The 22516-nt window shown below is 46.3% G+C and overlaps 1 protein-coding gene across 1 annotated transcript in view; it reads left to right on the top strand.

Moving 5' to 3' along the window:
• The window catches only part of SLC22A23 (solute carrier family 22, member 23), a 113482-nt gene extending 91195 nt beyond the window's left edge, over positions 1-22287 (top strand). The window contains exons 6-10 of the mRNA XM_009326523.1: positions 7458-7560; positions 10610-10842; positions 13517-13549; positions 15375-15498; positions 21347-22287. Coding sequence (XP_009324798.1) covers positions 7458-7560; positions 10610-10842; positions 13517-13549; positions 15375-15498; positions 21347-21704 — 851 coding nt within the window. The 3' untranslated portion in view covers positions 21705-22287. The remainder of the gene's footprint in view (positions 1-7457; positions 7561-10609; positions 10843-13516; positions 13550-15374; positions 15499-21346) is intronic.
• Positions 22288-22516: the final 229 nt, after the last annotated feature.

Below are 22516 nucleotides of genomic sequence, written 5' to 3'. Positions count from 1 at the left end.
TCTCCCTACAAAGCTTTACTCATATCTTAGACAATCACACCTACAACTGCATTACTGTTTTAAAGCTTGTGGTGGATGAAGAGCCAGGTGTATTATGCAGAGAAAGAAAGCGAGTTCCCTGGCCCTATAATACAGGTAACTCCATGTGATGCTACTATGTACAAACCTGCCAGATGTGTTGTTCCTTTACCAGATGCTGTTTCTTGGTTATTTAATGGTGCCGAAGTTAAATATCCCATGCAAGTCCCAGGGGGTAGTCAGGTAAATGTGGGAAATTTAGTTAAAACAGTTCAAGGTGCTACTTGAAGGCAGCGTTTAAGTCTTGGAGAGGACTGTGTGTCAGCCATTGAGATTTCTATCTCAAACAAAACCAGCCAGTGATTTCTGTTGCCCTCTTGTATGTTAAATCAGCTTTCAGGAGGGGCTGGGTTTCTCCTGGTGGTCCCCTGTTGTCCAGGAGCAGGAACTGATGGATTTTGTGTAACTCTTTCAGGACATGCAGTATATGATAAATAGCGAGTAACATGAACAAAACTGGTCCGTTAAGTCCTCTTCTGCTGGCTAGGTCTACAAGAATGGAAGAGGAGAGCCCATGCATGCCCTGGCTGTATCCCTGGTGAGAGCGGTAGTGACCTCTGACAGCAGCAGGGTTTGGAGGGGACAGGGGAAAAAGGGAATGCTCTACTGAGGATGTACCTTTTGATGCCACTGGGGAAAACCAAATATGCTAGAAAATTTAAAAATAAAAAAAAGGGGGTGTGGGTGTGTGTATGTGTCAGGCTCTGTTGAAGTTTGAATAACTTTTTCTCACCAGTTGAGTCCTCTGCAGACTCTCACTGGCCGCGCTCCAGCCTGTCACAGCTGCTCTGTGCCCGGCTGGCACACTGGCTCTTTGTCCGCAGTGCTACCTTTCCTCCTGGAGGAGCCAGCTTTACAGGGCAGGAACCATGTGCGGAGGGCTGGCGGCAAGCCCTGGCCCTGCCAGCGCTCCCCCGGCCCGCGTGCACCAAGAGGGGAGAGGATGTGTGAGTCTGGATGCAGATGTGAGGGGTTAGGAGAGGAGACCCGAGGAACCAAGCAGAGGCGGAGAGCAGTAAGAGGGACCGGTGGACAGAGAAGAGAGGAAATAGGAGAGTGAAAAGAGTTGTGGGAGCAAAGAATAAAGATAGTTGGAGGAGGCTTAGAGGGCCAAAGGCAACAAGGGAATGTGGGGAATTAATGGCTGTAGAGGAAGAGCAGAGGAGAGCTAGAGCATGGAGACCAAAGGGGCTCCGATCGTTTGCTTCCCCGTCCCTCCAGAACAAGCTGTCGAGCCCACGGATTCAGTCTGAGCCCTCTTCTCTTGTGAAATCCACTCCTAAATTGTGTGTTTCATCCCTCTGTACTGCCCAACTCACCTGCTCTGTCTGCTGAGGTTTCCTCCATAGTTCCGGCAGTAGATAGCAGCAATGCAATGTGTAGGTACCTGAAACCTCCTGATGGCCCAGATGGGGCTCCACACAATGACCTTTGAGGTATTCTTTGTGTGGTTTTTCTGTTTTGTTTTTTTTTTTAATGTTGGTAATGTTAGAGGAATGTAAATATTGACAAGTCACGCTCTGGGAAATGCAAGAAGTCAGGTTGCCTGGGCAACCCTTTCTTGGCCTCCTGGCATGAAGGCATGATGATATAGCCTTTAATAACATGATTACGACCTATTTTTTCCACAGGGCATAGGATGGACGAATCAGTGCATAGGACGGACGATGCTGTGGGAATGAAGCTGTTGTCTGTTCCTCATTTGTTGCAGAATTTGGAAGGTGTGTAGTGAATGAGGCAGAGGGTTGCAGAAGGAAAGAGGACAGTCTTGGGAAAATGAAGCTGAATGCCTCCTGAAGAGCTGTACTCATTCCCTGTGTCTGCCAGGGATGTCCTTGTACAATGATGGAAATTCCCCAGAATCAGGCTCTTCCAGTGCTGTCACTAATCACAATTTCTTCAGTGTCTGTCTCTAGCATGTAATTCTGGGGATTGATTTGCAGAAAGCTGGAGCATTTATATCAGCACCTACAGGGGGTATTGCTGCATGATTTTTCTCATTCTGGACACAATTCCTCTGTATTTTATCTCCCTGCCTGCAAAACGGGAATAATCTTTGTCCTTACCTTATAAGAAGGTGGTGGAGATGATTTCATTGGTATTTATGAGGTACATGAATATTCAGACAGCACTGTAGGAATGTCTCTGAGGAAACCTATGGTTTTGTATTTACTGGGAGGTTTGGATAATAAAGCTGAGGGGCACATGTTGAATGGGAAAGGTAGAGACATCATTAATAGCTGCCCATTTGCTGACTGCAGTGAGCGTTCTGGGGGAAAAACTAATGTGTGATCATCTAATTAAGTGCTGTATCATAGTGCATTTGATACGAGCAATTGAAGATTGCAATGGCAACCTTATATCTGGCTTTTCCTATCTTTTTTTGAATGTAATTAGAAATACAGGATTGAAACAAATTATTGCAATCAGTCCTTTGCTATTATAGTCACCGAGTTATGCAGTTGCTCTCAAGAAATGAGCTTCATTTTAAATGCTGTTAGTATTTATGTCCCGTGCTTTTGTTGGAAGGCCATTCCAGAATCCAGATTGGTCTTGTAGTAGGGTACGTTTTAGCATTCAGTTCAAATACACTATAGCTGTCCAGGTTCTTCGCCTTTTTTCCCCTTCCCATTTGCTCCTGTCTGTGACTATCTTAAATCGCTTTTTCTCTCTTCCCATGCCGTGTGAGCAGACAGCAGCCCCGTTCCTTTGCTGAGCTGAAGTTCTCCTCTATCTCCTCTCCTTTTATAAATAGGCTTGCCAAGGCTTTAGCTTCTCAGATATTGATGATCAGAATTGTAAAAGAGCACCAATATTTCATTGTCTGAATTGCAAATACCTCATGGACACAACAGACTGGTGCCTTATAGTCACTTGTGATCAAGTAGTATATAACCAAGTCCAACGCAGTATTATCTTCCAGCAGAAGCATTTCCCATCAGTCCCTGAGTGTCTTACCTTGTATTTTGCATTTCTTTACTTGCTTTTGCCACACACAGTCTCGAGCTCACCCAGTTCCCGCTGATGGCCCATTTCTGTGCTGTACAGCTGGCAGTGCCTTGCTTTGTCACCAGCAGGACTTCATTGGCACATTCCTAAGGTTTGTGCCAAGCTCCCTAGGGAGGTTATTAAACTAGATTTCTTTTTTTCTTGAGAATAAGATGAGTCACCCCGCCACTAACCTTCTGTCATCCACTTATGATTTCCATTTTTCTACCCTTATTGCTGTCTGCCCATCAATCAGCTCCTTACCCACCTCATAATTTCTGTATGTGACTTGATATAGCCTTCAATATTCCTTTACTATTAGGCTTTTCAAAAATGCAGTGTATCAGGCTGATAGGCCTCCATGATTAAAAATAAATAAATAAATAAATGAGCACAAAGGGAGTTCATGGAGACAGAAATCCTGGAAGGTATAAATAACCCTGTGTACCAGTAACTCAGGGTGGCTGGGAGTAGGTTGCTTCAGCTCTGCATTTCAGACCGATCTACCTCCTGCTGCAGAGCTGTCGTGCTCCAGGGATTGATTGAGCCTCTGTGCTGGGCTTCCATAGCTCTTTTCATGTTCAAAGAGCTACTGACAGTATCTTTTAGCAGCCAGAAAAATCCAGCAGAAGTCCGTCACCACAGGACACCTGTCATTTTGGACATCCTTTTTCAGCAGCTTGATTTGAGCTTTGTCTATTTTGTCTTTGCCAAGTGATGCAGAGATGGGTGGCTTCATTTGAAGGCTTTAAAGATACTTTCTGATTTTGAAAGCCGTGCTCCTGAAACGCGGAGGATCCCATGAGAATTCAACAGCGTTGGGAGCTGGAAGCTGGTAGGGTTCCCCTCCCCATGAGACTTTTAAAGTCTCTCAGTGAATAGTTTTAATTTCCACTGAGATATAACGAGTTAGCTTGTTGACAGTTTTCCTGTTGAGTCCCTGAATAGGAAGCCTAGAGTGTGTGTGGGCTCCAGAGTATGGGAAAACTCATAATGGGCCTCTGAGTAAGTGGATAGAAATATTTTTTATTTTCCACACTCGCCCTTCTGGTAAATCAGTCAGAACTGAAACGTTTAATGCAAATTCCTTCTGAACTGGTGAATTCAGTGCAAAATCAAAGAATAGATTGGGGGAAGGGGGAGTTTTCCTGGTGTTATTCCAGTAACTGAGAGCGCAATAGTTTGCTTCCATGGGGTTTTAATAGGCATTGGCTTGACTTCTCTTTTAAGATCTTAGTGCTGACCTATAAAGTCCAGGCAGCCTAAGAGCTGCCGCTTTCCTGATGCCCTTCACAGTCAGTCAGAGCAGGTCCTTTCGTGCAAAGCAGGCTACCTCCAAAAACAGCAGGACACTTAAATGAGAGCCAGTTCTGTAGGTGATTATTTTTTTGCAAGTCATAGCTTATTTGTTGTTATCTGAATGATATTTTGATTATTGTAAATGATTGATTTTGGGGTGGCTTTTTTTTTTTCTGAGAACATCTGACTAGTATATATAGAAATAAAGGATGGAGAAAGTCGCCAGAAAGATGGTGTTGGAGACTTGGGGAGAGTCATTCGTCTGAAGCAGGTGACTTAGATTTGGAGTTTTAACATGTCAGAGAAGGACGGAGGAGTAAATAGCTTGTAGAGCCAGAAGGCTTTCAGTAAAAAGTCAGGTGCTGTTTGCATTCTTTGGTGTAAGGTTTGAGGCCAATTTCTTTTTTTTCCTTCTTTTTTTTCTTTCTTTTTTTTTCTTCTTTTTGGTTTTTTTTCTTTTTTTTTCTGGGTTGGTGGTGTTTTTTTTTTCTTTAATCCTTGTAATGCAACTACATCTGGAATCTCTTTTGGGACACTTCCGTATAATGATGCTATATATCCATGGAGTATAACCCCCATCAGAGCAGAAGCAAGGATCTACTGAAGGGAGACTGCTGCGTGAGGCAGGGTAGAGAAGGGGCAAAATTCCCCTCATGTGGGATCCTCGCTGCAGCTGAAGCAGAGGATGTGTTTGCCAGTTCACATAACCCACGGGCTATTCTTTACGTGAGGGTAGAGCAGCAGTTCAGTGAAAAACAGTAACGGGAATTAGTTCAGAAGGACTGATTTATAAGAAGGTTAAAAGGGGGCCTGAGTGCACAAGGGAAGGATGCGTGACAATAAATAAAGAACATATGGATTGTAGCAACCCCTAATGTATGAACAAAGCCGGAGTGGAGGGCAAAATAATGTTTGGCTCCACAGAGAAGCGTAACCAAGTTAAGCGTGGCTTCTCTTAATTTTTGTAAGTTGTGGCTCAATAAAGCACACATTGACAATAAAATCTACTTTCTCTTCCCAAAGGAAAAAGTAAAAATGACTTTGAGAAACAAAAAAACCCAAATTAAGAAAATCTGAAGAATATGGCATCAGGGACTGTCTTCTGCTGACAGAGGAGATGTTTTACTTTGACAGGCCAGATCTGGTCATTCTTAGACAGTTTGAGAGTGAACCCTTACGTCCACATGAAATCTGTGCAATGTGTGTTGTTTGGGTGGTGATTTTCACTGTTGCCCTTCAGCTGAAATAGTAAACAGTCATCAACAGCTTTTCAAAACCTTGTGCTGCTTCTAGTGCTTGCTTTGACTTTTTCGCTGTAGAAGGTTTGGCTTGGGCTCAATTATAGGCTTTGTAACTATGTTTTATCTAACTGCTTCAGTTGTTCTGAACTATTTTATTGCCACTTACCGCTTTCCAGAATCTTGCTGCAAAAATCATTTTGACCTTGCGCTTTGAGATTAGGTACCATCTTTTTTATTGCTTATTTTTTTTAATATAGCCCTGATCCATTGCTGAGCCTGCTGAGTGCTCCTGCAGTACAAATATTAATTTGACCAATTTCCTCGTTTGCTCCACCTCTGTTTTTATGCTTTTGTGACCTTCATGCTGCGTAGATTCTGGGGAGAAATGGATGTTATCAGATGGTAAGGAAAGTAGTGTGGCAATATTCTGCTTAAGTACAATCATTAATGTAAAATACCCTTTGCTGCTTTTCTCAGAAGCGTTCCCTGTAGTTACTCTAGATAGAAGACCAGGAGTGACTTGTAAGCAGTGAATAGCTCAGCTATTTGCATATAAATAGTGTTTCTTTGATTTATTATTTTTATGATACAATTTTCAAATAACAGCGGACAAATGTGTCTTTTGTTTTGTTTGTAAATTCGGGTGATTTATCTCATTCTTTTTCCCCCGCGGCTTGCTTTTATTTTTTCCCTGTCTTGCATCTCTTGAAGAGATTGCTATTCAGTGGAGTAAGACAGAGGTCGGGGCAGGCCAGTGCGGACGACTGAGGACACCCGGGCTAATTGCATATGCACGAAGGGAACGGATGCGCGGTCCAGAACAGGGCCACGCTGCCGCCTTTAAACGCAGTCAGCCTAGAAAGCAGCAGCACAAGTCTTTGCCCTAAAAACTAGTTCTAGTCTGTTTTTGTGATGCTTCTTTATGGATACAGCTTCTTCCGTTTTTCCCGGACTTCATGCCCTTGCAGCTGTCTCACTGATCCAGTAGCTTGGAAACGGTGGTTTTGCTGGCATGCTTAGGCAGGTGTTCAGGCTCTAACCTGACGATATTTGGGAAGTAAGCAGTGCCCTTCATTACTGTCCCATGCCAACAAGAATATCAGATGCAATATTTGTGAGGCTTGTGTGTTACTACAGTATTGCAAAGAAAAGTTAGCTTGCAGCTGCCCAGCGTTTTAAGGACATGGTGAGGCTTTAGTTCTGAAACGCAAAGACATCACAGCTGATGACGCCCAAGGATTTTTCCTTAAGGAAATGTCTTCTGTTTAGGACATCCATCAGAACGATTTTAAATATTTGAAATGTTGAGGGGGGGAAGAGGATGAGCTGACATAGTGTCCTAGCCACTTCTTTCTGAAACTTGGATTTGAACAAACCTCAAAAGATTCCCATGAAAAATGAGTTTGAGCTCCAGTCCTTTCCATGGCTTTTCAGGTGTGCATTGCAGAAAGGCAGCAGGTCTTGTAGCTGCACAAGCACAGTCCTGCCTGGGGGGGGTTAAATATTAACAGAATTCTGAAGTTCTTCAGGAAATTTTAATCATGCTTGCTGGAATCAAGCTCTGTACTGCCCCTATTTTATATACACGTTTCAAACTGGGAGAAGGTTTGGGGTGTGAAGGAGTCCTTAGGCAGTTCTTCAGCCCCAAGAAGATTAAGGGAAGCCTGGAAGAAAAGGAGGAACCTGAGGCGGACTTTAGGCAGGTTGTTCAATGTTTTTATAGCTCCTGTTAGTGTAATCGATAGTGTCCTGCTCTCCAGAACATCCCTCAGAATTTCTGTAGTTCACAAGCGAAGCTTCTCCTTCTCATTCTCCCCACTGAAATAATAATTGTGATTTGGTTTGTTTCAGAGCTGGAAAAGGAGATCACCAGGAGACCGAAGAAAGTCTGCATTGTTAAAGTGGTGGGAACAAGGAACCTGTGGAAAAACATTGTAGTATTGTGTGTGAACTCGTAAGTCCGATCTCCTTCTGTTTGAATAGCTGTGTGGTTGGTGAACTGGAAGCAGTAATGGGAAATGACGGGAGAACTCCTCTGTTTCCTAGTGTGGGACCCTTCACTAGTGTCTCTGATAAATGATCCTGGAAAAACACCAGCTGTTGCAGGGAATTACTTTTTATGGCAAACATGGAGGAACTCATTGGCTGTTTCAGGTAGCAGCACCACGTGTCTTCTCAGGTGTCGTGCTGCAAGTGCATTGCTATCAGCAGTGGTCTCGCATGGCCACGTGCTGGTGCACGCTCACACATGCAGACATCTGCTGCTGGCATCCTGGGTGGGATTCCTGAAATCATTAATGCCACAGGGGCGCAAGTTCAAGTTGTTTACATCTGATATAGCTGTGTTGCAGAGGAAGATGTTGCTTGCCAGTAAATACAAGCCTGCTCCCTTGTATAACAGCTGTCCTTGATAGGTCTTCAAAAGCAGATTACAAAGTGCTTCAGCACTCCCAAATCATGTACGGGGCACGCAGGGAGAATGTGTGGTCTCGCACATCCTAAGACTTCAGCTTGGACATGCTTACGTGGGCAAAACCAGGCATCTGCCTGAGGGTTTGGCAGGTTACAGGCTCTGAGACCTTCTGTCCAGAACTGAGCACCTTGTGAAAGAAATAGATGGGCTGTAAATTTAGCCTCTAACCAAACCCAACTTCTGCGAGGGCAGCGGCAGTGGATTTTCTAATTTTTCGAGCTTATAAAATGCCCATTTGAATTCCTTTTGTGATTTTTTTCAACTGGGTGGTGGGGAGAAGACTGGAAATCCCCCATCCTCTGCTCTGTTTAGAAGTACGTAGCTCTCTTGCGGCTTTTTCTTCATCACTTCAGGGCCGTACTCTGCAGCCTTCGCTCCTGTTAACAGGCTCATGGATCAGTCATAACCCAGAGAGGACAGCCCCTGTGCTGGGCAGATAGTCACTCAGAGGCACACGGACGTCAGGGGTCGGTGTCCAGCGTTATCGGTTGCAGAACCAACTCTGGTTTTAGGGTTTTTGTGTCTGTCTCCCACCTACCAGTGGGTGACTCCCTCTGTTCTGAAACAGTGTTTTCCTCTTAGGCTGAGCTGGTAGATTTAATAGCCACTGTTAACTGTATTTGTGAAAAAATTTTATGTGGGGAATTCTCCCCTTCTCCCTCACCCTTTTTAATTACGCACATTTGGAAATTCCCTAAACCAGAACTGGGCAGCCCAAAGAATAACTTCTGGCAATAGCACACGGAGGCTGTTTGCCATCCAAGTAGAGCGTGAAGCAGATGTGTGTTTGAGGAAATAGCTTTCATGTTTGTTTTTAGGGGATGGAAAAAAAACCCTATTTAATTTTAATTCTGTTATTCCTGTAGATGGGGCTGTGCTAAATTTTAGTAGTGTGGCACATGGAGAAGGAACCTTTTACAGGGAATGATAAGACATCGAGGGAGATAAATGTATTTAGTTTTAAAAGCAACTGTTCTGAGCTGCTCAGCAAGTTAAGATAATAGAGTAATTCCTGGGGAAGCAGGCTGGAAAGCAAAGTCCAAATGATACATTAATTTAGTTTATAGGTCATGGCCTAAACCACAACTTCAGCGAGTGTGTTTGCATGCACAGAAGAGAAGGAGGGAAGATACGCACTGGTTAACTCTGCCCTCTTATTAATATTGTTTTGCTGATTAATATTTCTCTTATGGGAGGAGTCAGTTATAATCTAGATATCCAAAGCAAATTACATTCTTGTGTAACAGCAAGTACTTGTGCTAGGTTTTTATCAGGGGGAAGGTGTTTGGTATTGGGGGTGTATTTCTGAACTATAGCATTGATTCACAAGACTGCAAGAGAAATTCCCCAGGCCCTGGGCTGTCGTGCACTCAGCGATTGCGTATTCCCCCAACTGTTTCTATGCTTAGATTAATTTCCAGATTACACTGACAGAGCTTTAAATTCCTGACCTTCAGGAGGATAGAGGTGTATCAGTGTAATGTACCTGCCATTCATTTTTTGGAGACCTGGATCCGTGCCTGCCACTCTGTCAGGCACAATTAATTTGTGACATGAGGTTTGTCTGGTCTAAATGCCAGGGCTATTTGTGCTGCAATGGGGGCAGTTGGGAGCACTGACCTCCCGCAGCAGCTCTGCTGCAGTTTTGCACCACGTCAGGGGTGACGCTGGGGCTTCTCATCTGACTTCTGTACTTCCAGTCCCCTGCTTTTCCTTCCTTTCTTCTCTTTTCCTTTCTCTTTTCCTTTCTCTTTTCCTTTCTCTTTTCCTTTCTCTTTTCCTTTCTCAGGGGGCTGGGGGGGACAGGAGAAAGAGGAGTGAAATGGAGTGGCAAGATATTCATCACTGGCATCACAAAGAAACTTTTAAAAGAAGGGGAGACACATTGCTATGAAGGGTGGTGTAAATGTGTAGATTGAATTAGGGCTTATTGTTTCATAATTGTAATAATCATTGCAGCACATGTGACTTCAAATACTCATTTCTAAGGGGTTTTCAGTTGTAACAGGCTAGGTTGGGAAGTGAGATGCAATTTTTAGTATGACCAGATGCCACAGGCAGATGGGTCTTCCTGGAAGACACATCTGTATTGCGCGGTGCTTTGCTGTCCAAGCACACAGGCTGCAGCAGCACTGGCTCTGTGGCTGTCAGTGGATGCCCTGGGAACAGAGAGATGTCCTTCTCGAGCTAAGGGAGTTCTCAAATACACTGGGAAAACCAATCGCGCACTAGGATTCCTTGTAAAGTTGTTCGTACCCTGATCATACCATGAGCAACAGCTATATGAATAAAGCCAGTAGATTGCAAATGTCTGGTTGAATAGAGAGGTTTTTCTTTTGCTTCTTTTGATCATTGCTTATTTTTACAGTAGCACCTAGAAGTCTGAGATGAGTCTTTTTGCATTAGGTGTTGTATTCCTGCAGTGGAAGAAATTCTCCCTGCATTAACGTGTTCCTACATCAAATTACGTTGCAGTGCGTGGCTGCCTTCTCAGCAATGATCTCCTCTTGCCCTCTCTTGTCTCCCCTAGGCTGACTGGTTACGGCATACACCACTGTTTTGCGAAAAGCATGATGGGGCACGAAGCGAAGATGGCAATTACCCACAACTTCTATGCGGACTACTACACCATGGCTGGGATTGCCCTGGCATCCTGCCTGGCCATGTGCCCAGTGGTCGGGTTTCTGGGGAGGAGAGGAGGACTCTTGCTTTTCATGATCCTTACAGCCCTGGCGTCGCTTCTGCAGCTGGGCCTTCTCAACTGTAAGTTGGAGACGAGAGCTTTTCAGGACCGCACAAGTTCGACATGCAAATAAGGGACCAGGAAATATTAGCATTTCCTTTGCCTTTCTCAGATTTGACATGCCGTACACCTGCTTCATTTAAGAAGCTGAATTTGTTTGAAGGATCCCCCAAACACTTGTTGTCTTAGGTTCATTAACAAAAGCCATTGTGTTCTGGATGAGTCCCCATGGTGAAGCTCATGGAGCATTGGTGCTGTTTCTAGGACTGTCACTTAAAAACAAACAAACAAACAAAAAATGCTTTTAATTTTGTTTCAGTGGAATAGCATCTGGGAAAAGAGCTGGGTAGGGATTGGGAAGGGAAAACTTTCCCACTTGAGTCTGCTTCTCAGATGGCCTCTAAACCAAACAGATGTTAAAGCAGTAGGTATATGTCCTCTGCCTGCTCTAAGCATCTTGCTATGTGCAAGTAATACACAGCTAACATGGAAATATGCAGCTGAAAGACTCTACTTTTAACATGGTGTGTATGTATAGACCATGTGAACATATACACATGATTTTGTGAGGCGACACAGCTTTTCAAATGGGTTGTTCCTGCCAAAAGCAAGAGTGTCCCACCTCCTCGTTTGCAGGCGGTGACCATTCTCTAGCCCTTTTGAGCTGCTTCAGCTGCTAAAAAGGGAAATATTCCCTTTCCTTTTTTAATTTTATTTCCTTGTCTTAATTTTCTGTTGGTTGAGGAAGGTGAACTTGATGGATCAGAGAGGTGTTGGAACACAGCGAAGGTGGGATGTGCTTTGCCACTCTCACAGTTGCCAACCATTCAACCCCTGTCCCATGAAACCTCACCCCAAGGAAGGGGGAAGAGGGTTGAGACATGCTTTGGACAAACTGGATACGAGATGAACACCAGAACACTGGTTGTTGCTGTTTTTCATTTCTAAGTTTAGAAATAATTAAGGGCTTTAACAAGAAAGAGTTTTTTGCATTGAGGATGGAAAGATTTCACATTCCCGCATGCTGAAGGCAGCCCCGAGCCAGCAAGAATTGTCCATATTTACAGACCGCGTTTCCTGAAAGCGTTTACTAAGTTAACCTTTAGCGAACACGCTATTTGTGGGAGTGTAGGAGGGAAACAAGGAACTCTTTCATGACATGGGGGAAACTCCAAAATCACGTGTGTTTGCTCCCAGCTTGGCACAGATGTCTACATGCCCTTTGAGCACACCTTTACCGTGTCCAGCAGTCTCAGCTGAGAGCAGGAGAAGCCCCCGGCCCCACCTCATCCCCAGCCTGTTGACAGACTGTGACCATTCACATGCAGATGCACACTGAGCGTGTGTGCGACCTCCTGAAAATCCATGTTCTTGTGGTGGTGTCCGTCAGGGTCTCTCTACACTAGATTCACCTAATTTTTTTTTAAGGATGTCAGATGTTTTTTGAGGCTGTTGAGGTAATAAATATGCAATTGCTTAGTGGAGAGAAAGTGTGCCAGAGCCATTAGTCTGTTCCAGAGCCATGAAAATCTGGTTGCAGTTTTTCAACAACAAAAAAGGGGTGAGGGAGGTGGGGAGGAGCACCCTGTAGGAATCATTACAACCTTTTCCGTAATGGGTTTAGGTGGTTTTGTGAGCAGAGTTGCTAAAACTAAGAGCAGCCTTGGGCTCTAGGTGTGTTCTGCTACGTTGGCACCTAGACTTCTCTCAGTGCTGTGCACCCGTCAGCCTTCCCCACTCTGCCCTTGCCCTTTTCTTTGTGAGGAGGGAAAGGCAGCCTTGAACTTCAGAGCAGCTCATCTCCCCCTGCTCTAGACCATGCCCCCCTTCTTCCTCAGAAGAGTTAGACAGTGTTTGGAGAGAAGCAGTGACCCTGCCGATTATGAAATCTGTTACAGCCTCCTGCGTGCTTTAGCTTAGCATAATTTGGGTGTAATTAGCAAACAAAATCAGAATTTGAGGAGGAGGGTGAGAGAGGGAGGGGAGCATTCTCCATCAGCAGCAAACCTGCGGCGGACCTTGAGGCTTGCTGTATTCGGCCCTTCCTCCGGACCTCGGGATGTCACTTGGGATGTCACAGGAGCCTAGTGGGAGATGACCAGCAGAGCTGTGCCCAGCTCGTGCCGCTGCCCTTCCCTTGCTGCCCAGTACTGACGTGTGCTCCTTTACGTTGAGGACACATGGCAGCTGGTAGCTAGCGTGACACATGGACCACCAGCTCAGGGCTTTGGCAAGCAATAGGTCTCCCACCAGTGGGATAATGCTGATGCCCAGAGTTTTGCTCTCTAACTAAAGCCTCTGTTAGCCATTCCCTTGGGGCTGCAGCATGAGGGCAGTTTCTCTTCTCCCCCTTCGTTAATGACAAAGAGGCCTTTGTGTTAATCCCAGTGGTAATTCTGGGGCTCTTAAAAATGCTTTACTGCTGCGTTTGTTATCACTGTCTCATTAGCATGCTGTCCTCCAGCTGAAAGGGGCCTGGAAACAGCATCTCCTATCTGGTGGCCACAGGAAGATGTGCCAGTCGTGGCTTGGGAAAGGAGAAGTGTATGGGGGGGCTAGGGTGGCGTGTGGGATTTACCTTTTTTTTTTTCTTTTCCTTTGGATGGATAAATATGTAACAACAGTATGTTCTTGTTTTCTCTCCCTCTCTCTCTTAATTTTATCTTACTCTAACTTCTGTGGTCTTGGATCCAGTGATCGGAAAATACAGTCAACTTCCAGACTCAGGTATGGTTTACAGACAAGTCTGCGTCATGCAGGAATCGTTCCTCTGGGAGCGGGTAGATCCGAAAGGCCAGGGCCAAAGCACCCAGAGTGGAGCTGCCGCCACAGAGGGGTGCAGAGGGAAAGCCCACTTCTACACAGTGCCTTGGGACCCGGCTCATAGGCAGGCCTGTTTGTTTATATGCCGTCTCTCGGTGCAGCTTCCCCTCAACATAGTCTGACTCACCTCTGCATGTCAAGAGAGGGTGCAGAGGTCCCCCAAGGTTTATTTTTAGATATGGGGCAAGGCTTTCTCAGAAAGTCTCCTTCTCAGAAGCAACATTCCCAGTCATTTTTTTCCAGAAAGATCTGAGATGCCAAAGTCCCTTCTGATAGGGGGACTTGGGCACCTTAGAAAATACTTCCCCGGGCACCTTATCCCAGCCTGAAGTACTATAATAGCAATGCAGTGACAGGGTACAGGGGAACAAAATTTTCCCTTCTGTATTTGATTTAACGGACCTGTCCTTGCCCAGCTTTTCCAAGGTCTGTTCTGCTGAGCAGTCACGACTCCCTGCGGGGTCAGTGGTGCAGCCTCACCCGCTATGCAAGAGTTGCCAGGGAGCCTCACAGACCCGTAGTTTGCAAGGTGCCGCACTCATGTCCTTATCTGCTGGCAGTATTTGGTCTCTCCCCCACACTTGGGGTGCATTGCAGAAAGGGCTTAGCCCTGAGCAGGCTGTAGCACGTTTCAGAAGTTGTAACCTAAGAGTTCCCAAATACCTTTGCTCTCCTAAGAGCTGACATAGTCAGCAAGAACAAAAGCAGGTGTTACTTTTCATTGAATCCAACCCAGAAAATATACCTGCTTGGGACTGCAAGCAGATGAGCAGCCCTTTCTCTGGGCAGATCTTGGGACTTGGCTGGAGGAAGCTGGGGGGCATGGGCTGCAAAGCTCCAGCCCCTTCCCCAGCGCTCCTGTTAGGCATGATGTGTTCCCCTCGTATGGCAGAATAGTCTCTGTGAACAACGTGGCCTCCTTGCTGGCCAGGACGGACCGCATAAGCTTGTACAACCCTGGATTAGATATCCCGCCCCTGCCCGCAGAAGGTGGCGAGCAGGGATCAAGTCAGGGATGTATTGTCATCATGGCCAGGAGACAGTTTCCTTTATCTTTGTTTAGATTTACTGGGGTTCCTCCCTGTGCTTGATAGACACTGTTAGCTCCCAGAAACCTTGCTGCCCTCCAGCTGTGAAATGATTGAGCAAACAGCCTTGCTGGGCACGGTGACTTAGGGGAGTGCTTCACTGTCCTTGGCATCGGCTTTTCTCTCCCAGAGTTGTCAGGCAAAGGCTGTCAAGCTGGGGGTTACGGCAGAGTTTGCAGACTGATCACGTGCAGGATCAGTCACATGCTTAGCACGGAGATGGGAGCACTTTTATTTCTTTCCCCTCTTGTCCTGCGAGCCTCTCCAGTGCCTAAGCCACCGAGCTGTACCAGATGTTTGGCAGCTTGATGAACACTGCCTGTCAAACGTGGGAGGGAAGTGGCTGGTGCCTAAAAGACTGCCCAAAGATGTGTTTTTTCTTGGGTTTTACCTTTTTGTGGTGGCTGGGCATAAATAATTCGGAGATTGCTGCCATTTGTGGCATGACATTATGATTTTTTTTCACGTATGTTTGTGTCTCGGGTGCTTGGGGAATGGATTTTATAAATACCGGTTTTAAATTACTACTACAAAAATGACTCAAAATCTTGTCTAGGGAGAATGAGTAACATAAACCTGTTTTCTTGTTTTCTTCCTTGGAAGTTTGGCCTCATTCTCACTTTTTATGAACACACTGACAGGTATGAGTGACAGCGTCAAAGACAAATTCTCCACCGCGTTTTCCATCGTGGGTATGTTTTCTTCGCATGCCGTTGGAAGCCTCAGCGTGTTCTTCTGTGCTGAAATCACACCCACAGTAATCAGGTGAGACATTGGAGCCCCCCTCTTCAAAGGATGGGGATGAAATTATCCTCATTTAATTGATAACTGGCTGTGTAGCTTAACCCATTGTATGGGAAGGGGAATCCCCCATAATTGGAGACCTCGCAGCAATTTTTGGGCCACTCTTTAATGTCGCTGCAGTCAGTTTGCCTAAGTAAATGCCTGTCTGTAGACAGAGAGGCTTTGTTTCCGATGGCTCCACCTTGCGTCCCATCGTGGTGATTATCAGCAGGCCGGGCATCATATGAATTGCATTTGTTTGCAGTGCGGTATGGTCGTAAATACTTAGCTGAACCAGATAGTGCGGTTGAACAGGGTTATTGCTTCGCTTACCCTGCTGGATTTGTACAAGCAGTGACCATGTGAGTCTACAGCTTGATATTAAAAGAAAAATTCCACGAGGGTGCAGAGGAGGACATAGGTGCAGGCAATCCCTGCCTCCACAGGGCAGGTTAATCAAGCCAGCTGTAGGGGTGCTTCAGTGGAAAGGAGGTGTTGCAACATGCGGTGTTAAATGCTTTTGGTGCGTATAGGTGCTCTGTAAGTCTGCCTCTCCTACAGCAGCACCAGTGTGAGTGGTCTGCCTTTATTGCAGATAAAGTCATCTTTCTCTTTGCACCCAGATGTACCTTAGCAGAGGCTCAAAGTTTTTCTAAAGAGGATCGCTTTCATCCTGGGCAGTAGTAGAAATCAGGCAGATGATCTTCGCTGGAGAGCTTCCCATAAAATGTCTTTGTGTAGTCAGGTTTTTGTGCCATTTTGTGTATTCACTGTTATCTTCCACAGCACAAAGGTTGTGCTTTTGTGTTCTGGATTATGCTTTCAGCAATGCCACAGCAATTCAGGAGTCCGCCCTGACTCCATTGAATTTCCCAGGAATGTCGGTCATATGGGTGGGAGGGAGAGAGCGTGGAGGAAAGAGGATACTCTTTTTTCTTTTTTTCTACAAATTATATGCCTTTTCAATAACGCTGCACAAGTATTATAGCAAAACTGTCAGCTGAGTAGCCAGAGCCTCCTTGATCCATGGCCTTTTCTTCCAAGCTATCTGACTTGTGAATGTATTTTACAGATAGCGTTATTTCCACAGGGAAAGGCAGTGTGAGTGGTGAGGAGATTATACAGCAGCCCGAAACACTAACAGCTATTTACTTACGTGCATGTCAGTCAGTTGGTGTTTTTATGCCTCTTTAATTTTCTCCTTGTCTCTGTTTGAAAGACATATAGATAAGGAATTGGCCACATCAACCAGAAGAGAATCTGCCAAGTAGGGTCAGATGTGCAGTGTGAACTTAGCAAGCTTTTTTCCTTAAATCACTTACATTGCTACAGGGAAGAGGACAAAATCCTGGCTGGGAGCCAAAATTCTGCTTCCCCTGACTCTGCTGGCTGACGCCAGGCGAGTGACAATAGCTGGATGTGCCTCAGGGTCCCCGTTTATTAATAGGGATGATGACACTCTGCAGCGCTTTGCGGTCCTACCACCCTGAAGCTCTTGATAAGATCCATTCAGGGCTGTAATTAGGAGGTGGAGTTTAGGACGGTGTGTAAACCTGTCTCAGGCAGAGGTGTGGTTAAGCTGCCTTGTGTCTTGCGTTTCGGTGGGATCTGGCTGCTCCTTCATAACCTGTCCTCCACAATACTGCCTCAGATGCCCTTTACTGTTTCAGACCATCTTAATATGCTTTTGGTTGAATCTCGAGGAACCTTAAGGAAAAGGGAGGCAGAGAGAGCGCTGGGGCCGTCTCTGGGGTTTCCCTGATCAGATCCTTTACCTGTAATCCCCCATCCCTGAGGGATGAAAACAGCACTGCCGTTATCGGGGTAGCAAGTGGCATGAAAGAGAAGCCATAGCGCCTGTCCAGCTCTACAGCTGTGGTGTTGAGATGAACGGTTACAGCAGTGTAGGAGGAAAACAGCCTTCTTCATCACCAAGAGGTGCCGCCTGCTGCAGAAACACAAAGGTCCCATGCTGTCACATGGCACAGAGGGTCCTTTGTACCCTTGCACTGCACCCCGGTCTCCTGGCGCTAGGTAGGAGGGCTTCACCAGGAACTCCCCTTCCTTGTAGTACTGGGGTCTTCAGTACAGAGCTCCTTCCAAATGCTGAATTTAAGCACTAAGTGGTGCCGATAATCCATCTCTAATAATCTTGACAGGAGCACCACTGCAGTCTGCACGGCTACTAAATAGAAATAGGCTGAGGGAAGCATGATGTGTCCTCTCCCCATCCTCTGCATGCTCGGTTACTACCAAGTGGAAGAGAGATCTATTTTTTTCTCTGTGTCCTGCTTTTGTGCCCACCCAGCCAAAGAAATGAAGAGTGGGCAGTGATGGCCAAATTAGGAGCTTTACCCGTCAATAGCTGTCTCAAGCCAAATTTCCAGTGGGGTACAGTGCTGTTTACGGGGACCTGAACCAGGCCTGGCTTTTCAAAGGTGGTGCCTTGCCCCATGAGGCCAAGGGCGTCCTGGTGCGTTACTGAAGCTCTGGCCTAGGGCTGAGCGCACAACAGGGTTGCTCACATACAGGAAAGGCAGGGAAAAACCGTGGAGGTTTTCAGGGACTGACTTCAAGAAGTGGCCGAGCTGGCTGAGTGGCTGGTCTGAATTCAGTGTTGGCCCCACTTTGTGCAGGAGGCTGGAGCAGGTGCTCTCCCAAAGTCTCCTCCAGCCCGAGTAGCTAGCTCTCTGGCTCTTTTGTACTCTGAGCCATGCTGCGTGTCAACCTGTTTGCTCAAGACAGACAAATGGCCATCCGAAGATAGGATTAACATTTCTCTGCTCCCCTGAGCAGTGCTGAGAAGGGCAAGTCCCCTTTCTTAGGTTTAGCCTAGTTTGAGCAAAGAATATCAGTGAGGATGTTTTGCTGCTCTCTGAAAAAAGACTGCGGTAGCAAGCGAGGAAATTCTCCCCCGTGAACAGGGAGGCCCTTCCTGAGGACAAAATTTTGGACCATGTCAGGATGGTAAGCCTCACACAAACCATCCTGCCTTGCTGCTGCTGGGCGAGCAGGGGTCGGGGAAGCGGCTCTGATCACCCGTGGGGCTGTGCTGTGGGAAAGCCTCCCAGGCGGAGGTGCAAGGGGAGAAGCTGGGGCTCATCGTGGGTGCCAGCAGCCCTCTCACTCCCTCCCTTGGTTCCGCTCTGCACCTCGGAGCACGTTTGAAGTACAAACGCTGGCCCCCTGCCGTGGGAGACCTCATACTGAGGAGTGGTGCCCCGAAACACCCGGAATGTTTTTGGTTTCCACCTGCTGCCCCATGACGCCTGCAAAGACAGTGTGAATTATGAGGGTGCTGCCTCTCTTGTCCTGTACCCGTTTTCCTGATGTGCACGTGAACAACAGAAAATGCCTGACAGTATTTTCAGTTTGGTTTTGGTTTGGTTTTTTTTTCATATTTGCAGTATAGTCAAACATTTAAAAAAATCTTCTAGGACGCATACCAAAATGTATTTTCAAGCCGCCTTCTGCCAGGATTTGATGGCGCTGGATAAAGTAACGCCAGCTCTAATTACTGACGTCATATGGAAAAACTTCTTTTTCCCCCTCCAAATCTGAAGCCGCTTGACCCGTAATGACAGAGCCGTCTTTGTTGTTGCCTTTTCCTGTTTCCTTTCAGCTTGCTTGATGTCCTTCTACAGCGGCTTTTAAAACTCACCTCAGGTCCTTCTCGGGGGTTGAAATACAATTTAGCTGTAGCAAACACTGATGTAAATGAGCCGGCGCTCTGTTGCTCCGGAGCCAGCTTGGAGTTTTGGAGAGTGATTTGCCATGCATTCGGGGCTGGTTGTGTCGATTACTCATGTGAGTGTATTAATGAAGTTGCAGGGAGGCCAGTTGCACAATGGCCGCATTCAGCTGGGTTTCTAAATTGCCACCGGAAAGCTGGCAAGTTTTGGGGAAATCACTGTTGTCTGTGAAGGATGCTCAGCCGAGTCTGGAGAATTAGAAGGTGCAGATGTGAATTTTTGATCCAGTCAGTGTCCCAAGAGCATCTTTTGAAACCTGTGCTTGCTGCCCTTCAGCTGTCAAGTAAGCAGCAGTGGATTTCGGAAAGGATTGGGTGAAGATTAGCTTTAACACGGTGGTTGGCCGAGTGAATTTGGCTGGCTGAGTGAATTTGGCATTTTGTAGGTTTATCGTGCTGTGATTTCTAGTATGCTCAATAGTCGATGAAACTTTTTTTTCCAAGTAGTTGATGTAAAGCAGTTCATTTGCCTTCTGCAGTTGTCTTCTGTAAGGTCCGGTCATCATTAATAATTACATCTCTGACACTGGGCCAGGAACTGAAGCACCTGAGCCCATCTGATCACCAGAGGGTTTGGGAATAGATGGCATCTCCCAGAGGACCCGCAGAAAGCATGCTGCCCAGCCGAGCTTGGTGGGGGAGTGGGGAGCAGGGTGCCAGCGATTAAGCTCATGGGGAGACCTCCCTCTGCAGGCAGCAGGGTCTTCGGAAAATGAAGGACAAGCTGCCGCTCTCCGAGATTTTGCTAAAACGAGTCACTTGAGGGTGACGCTCCACTGGCCGGAGACCTCGGTCGTGTCGCAGCGGGAGGAAGGAATGATCTGCCCCAGAGAAACGCCTGTGGTGCCGCTTCTGTGCGGGGTCACCCAGCAGGGACAGGCCCCAGGGGCATGAGCTGCGCCTCAAAACAAGGTGGGCGTGCGCATGTGGCCAGAGGTGTGCCAGGCCTGCCTGCGCCAGGACCTGGAGAGGCGTCGATGAGCAATACGAGGAATTGCAGGAGAGGTTGCTTGCATAGCCAAGCATCAGGAGAGCGCACTGAATTTGGCTTGCACAAGCGACTTCCACACTTGTGACAGTAGGAAGATGAAGTTATTTTCACACTTTTTTTTTTTAAACTGTAATGTGTTTTCGCTGTTTTTTGGTGTGCTGCATGTATGATCTCAAGACACAAGCACGTTGCATTTAATAAATAAGCATTTCTATCATAAAGAATATTTTATAAAGTTACCTGTTTATAATTTAAGCATTTCAGCAATGCTAACCTTTTCGTAACCTTTCTGTGATACAAGAATACACAAGAAGAGCAAGAAAGAGTGAAGTGAGGGACCTACCTCAACTTGTGCAGTGAGTTAAGAGGAGGTCTCGGAAATGAATCCCAAACTCTTGTTCTCCTATTCTGACCGCTAGCTATGTTATCTTCTTTTTCTGAAAATTACACATTTTATTACATCAGTGTGTTGAGAAGTTCCAGCCACAACATGTTTTTATGGAGGAAATATTTCAGCACTCAGCGTTTGGTATAATGGATCGAGGCAGTGGCCTGAAAAGTCTAATCTCCTGCCCTCCACTGCTGATTGATGCCAGATACTTTAGAGGCAGCCAAAATTGACTTCTGCACCTACTGCTTCTTGGTGTGTCTTGTCTAAGCTGGAGAAGGCAGGCGTGCTAAGAAAAATCTGGTTCTCCCTCACTGAATGTGGGAATACTTGGAAATGGGAATACTTTAGAGGGCTGTCTACATGCTCAGGTGATAAAGCTCCTCCTCTTCTTATGTGGGGGCAGTTATATGGGTGTGAAAAGATACTTAAGTGAGTATAGTTGTTTCCCCACACTGAGGCAAACAGGCAGCAATGATCTACAACAGCAAAGCAACTCCCTACTGGAGTAACTGTGCAGTATGAAAGCTGTGAACAAACTAGGTTTGCCTTAGAGATTTCGGACGCCCGGGTGCGTGCCAGACAGGGAGGTGGTCTGGGGGACCCGTCGGGGCTGTGGGCTCCCCAACCCCAGTGCCGACGGGGCTGCGCTGGCAGGAGCGGGCCGTGAGGCCGGGCTCTCACTCTGCTGTGTTTGCAGGGGAGGCGGGCTGGGGCTGGTCCTGGCCAGTGCGGGCTTCGGCCGCCTGACCGCCCCCATCATGGAGCTCCACAACCAGAAAGGCTACTTCCTCCACCACGTCATCTTCGCCTGCTGTACGCTCATCTGCATCATCTGCATCCTGCTGCTGCCGGAGAGCAAGAACCAGAACCTGCCCGAGAACATCCCGGACGGGGAACATTACACCCGGCAGCCCCTCCTGCCGCACAAGAAGGGCGAGCAGCCCCTGCTCCTGACAAACTCTGAACTCAAGGATTACTCCGGCCTCCACGATTCGGCAGCTGTGAGCGACGGGATCTCAGAGAACACCACTGCCAACGGGATGAAGTCGATGTAACCGGGTGGATTTTTTTTTCCCTTCTTTTTTTTGGTTGGGGTTTTTGTTTTTTCCCTTCTCCTCTTTCTTTCGTATTTTATTTGATGCTGTTATGCAGGAGGAGCAGCACTTTGGGCAAAGGTGTTTGCACAGATTTTACAAACCAGTGATGGAGCAGACACAGACTTGGGGGAATTCAACTCTGCTGCTAAAGCAACTTTTGGCATCTTCAACTGTTGTGCAGATTGCTCTTGAAAAAGTTATGGGGGAAAAGACTCATCTGGGAAAAGACCTGGCCGGAGGTAGCCCTTCAGAACTCTTTTTTTCCTGCCATTAAATACGTATATTTATTTTGATTTATTCTCAAGAAGCACTTTATTTCCTTTTCCTTTCATAGATCACAAAAATGAAGCCATCTTATAATAAGAGGTGCAGCCATTCCAAGAAAGAAACCGTGGGGGGGTTGTTTTCTGTTTTGTTTTTGTGTTTCTTTAAAGGAAAGAGGGATCCACTGCAAAGTTGAATTGACTGAAATTTAGACTTCTGCCTGTCTAGAAAGTCCAAGCGCCCAGGTTGCCTGCTGTGTTTGTATATACCAAAAAAGAAAAAGAAAAAAAAAAAAAAGAAAAACCTGTTGTGACTGACTGCATTTTAGGCAGCTTATGTTTGTTTTTATAGCCCATGCGCACTTAAAAGTTACTTTCTAAATTAGTACTGGGGGTTTTTTTCACCGAATGCAGTGAAGAAAATCCTACCTAACCAAGCTGATTTTTCAACGAGAATCAGCCTTCTGCATTTTAAGAGTCCATTAATCTATTTTAGACGGTTTCCGC

Source organism: Pygoscelis adeliae, unplaced genomic scaffold (assembly GCF_000699105.1).
Source record: "Pygoscelis adeliae isolate BGI_AS28 unplaced genomic scaffold, ASM69910v1 Scaffold186, whole genome shotgun sequence".
Lineage (NCBI taxonomy): Eukaryota > Metazoa > Chordata > Aves > Sphenisciformes > Spheniscidae > Pygoscelis > Pygoscelis adeliae.
Note: the sequence above shows the minus strand (reverse complement) of the source record. Positions and strands in the feature narration are given on the sequence as shown.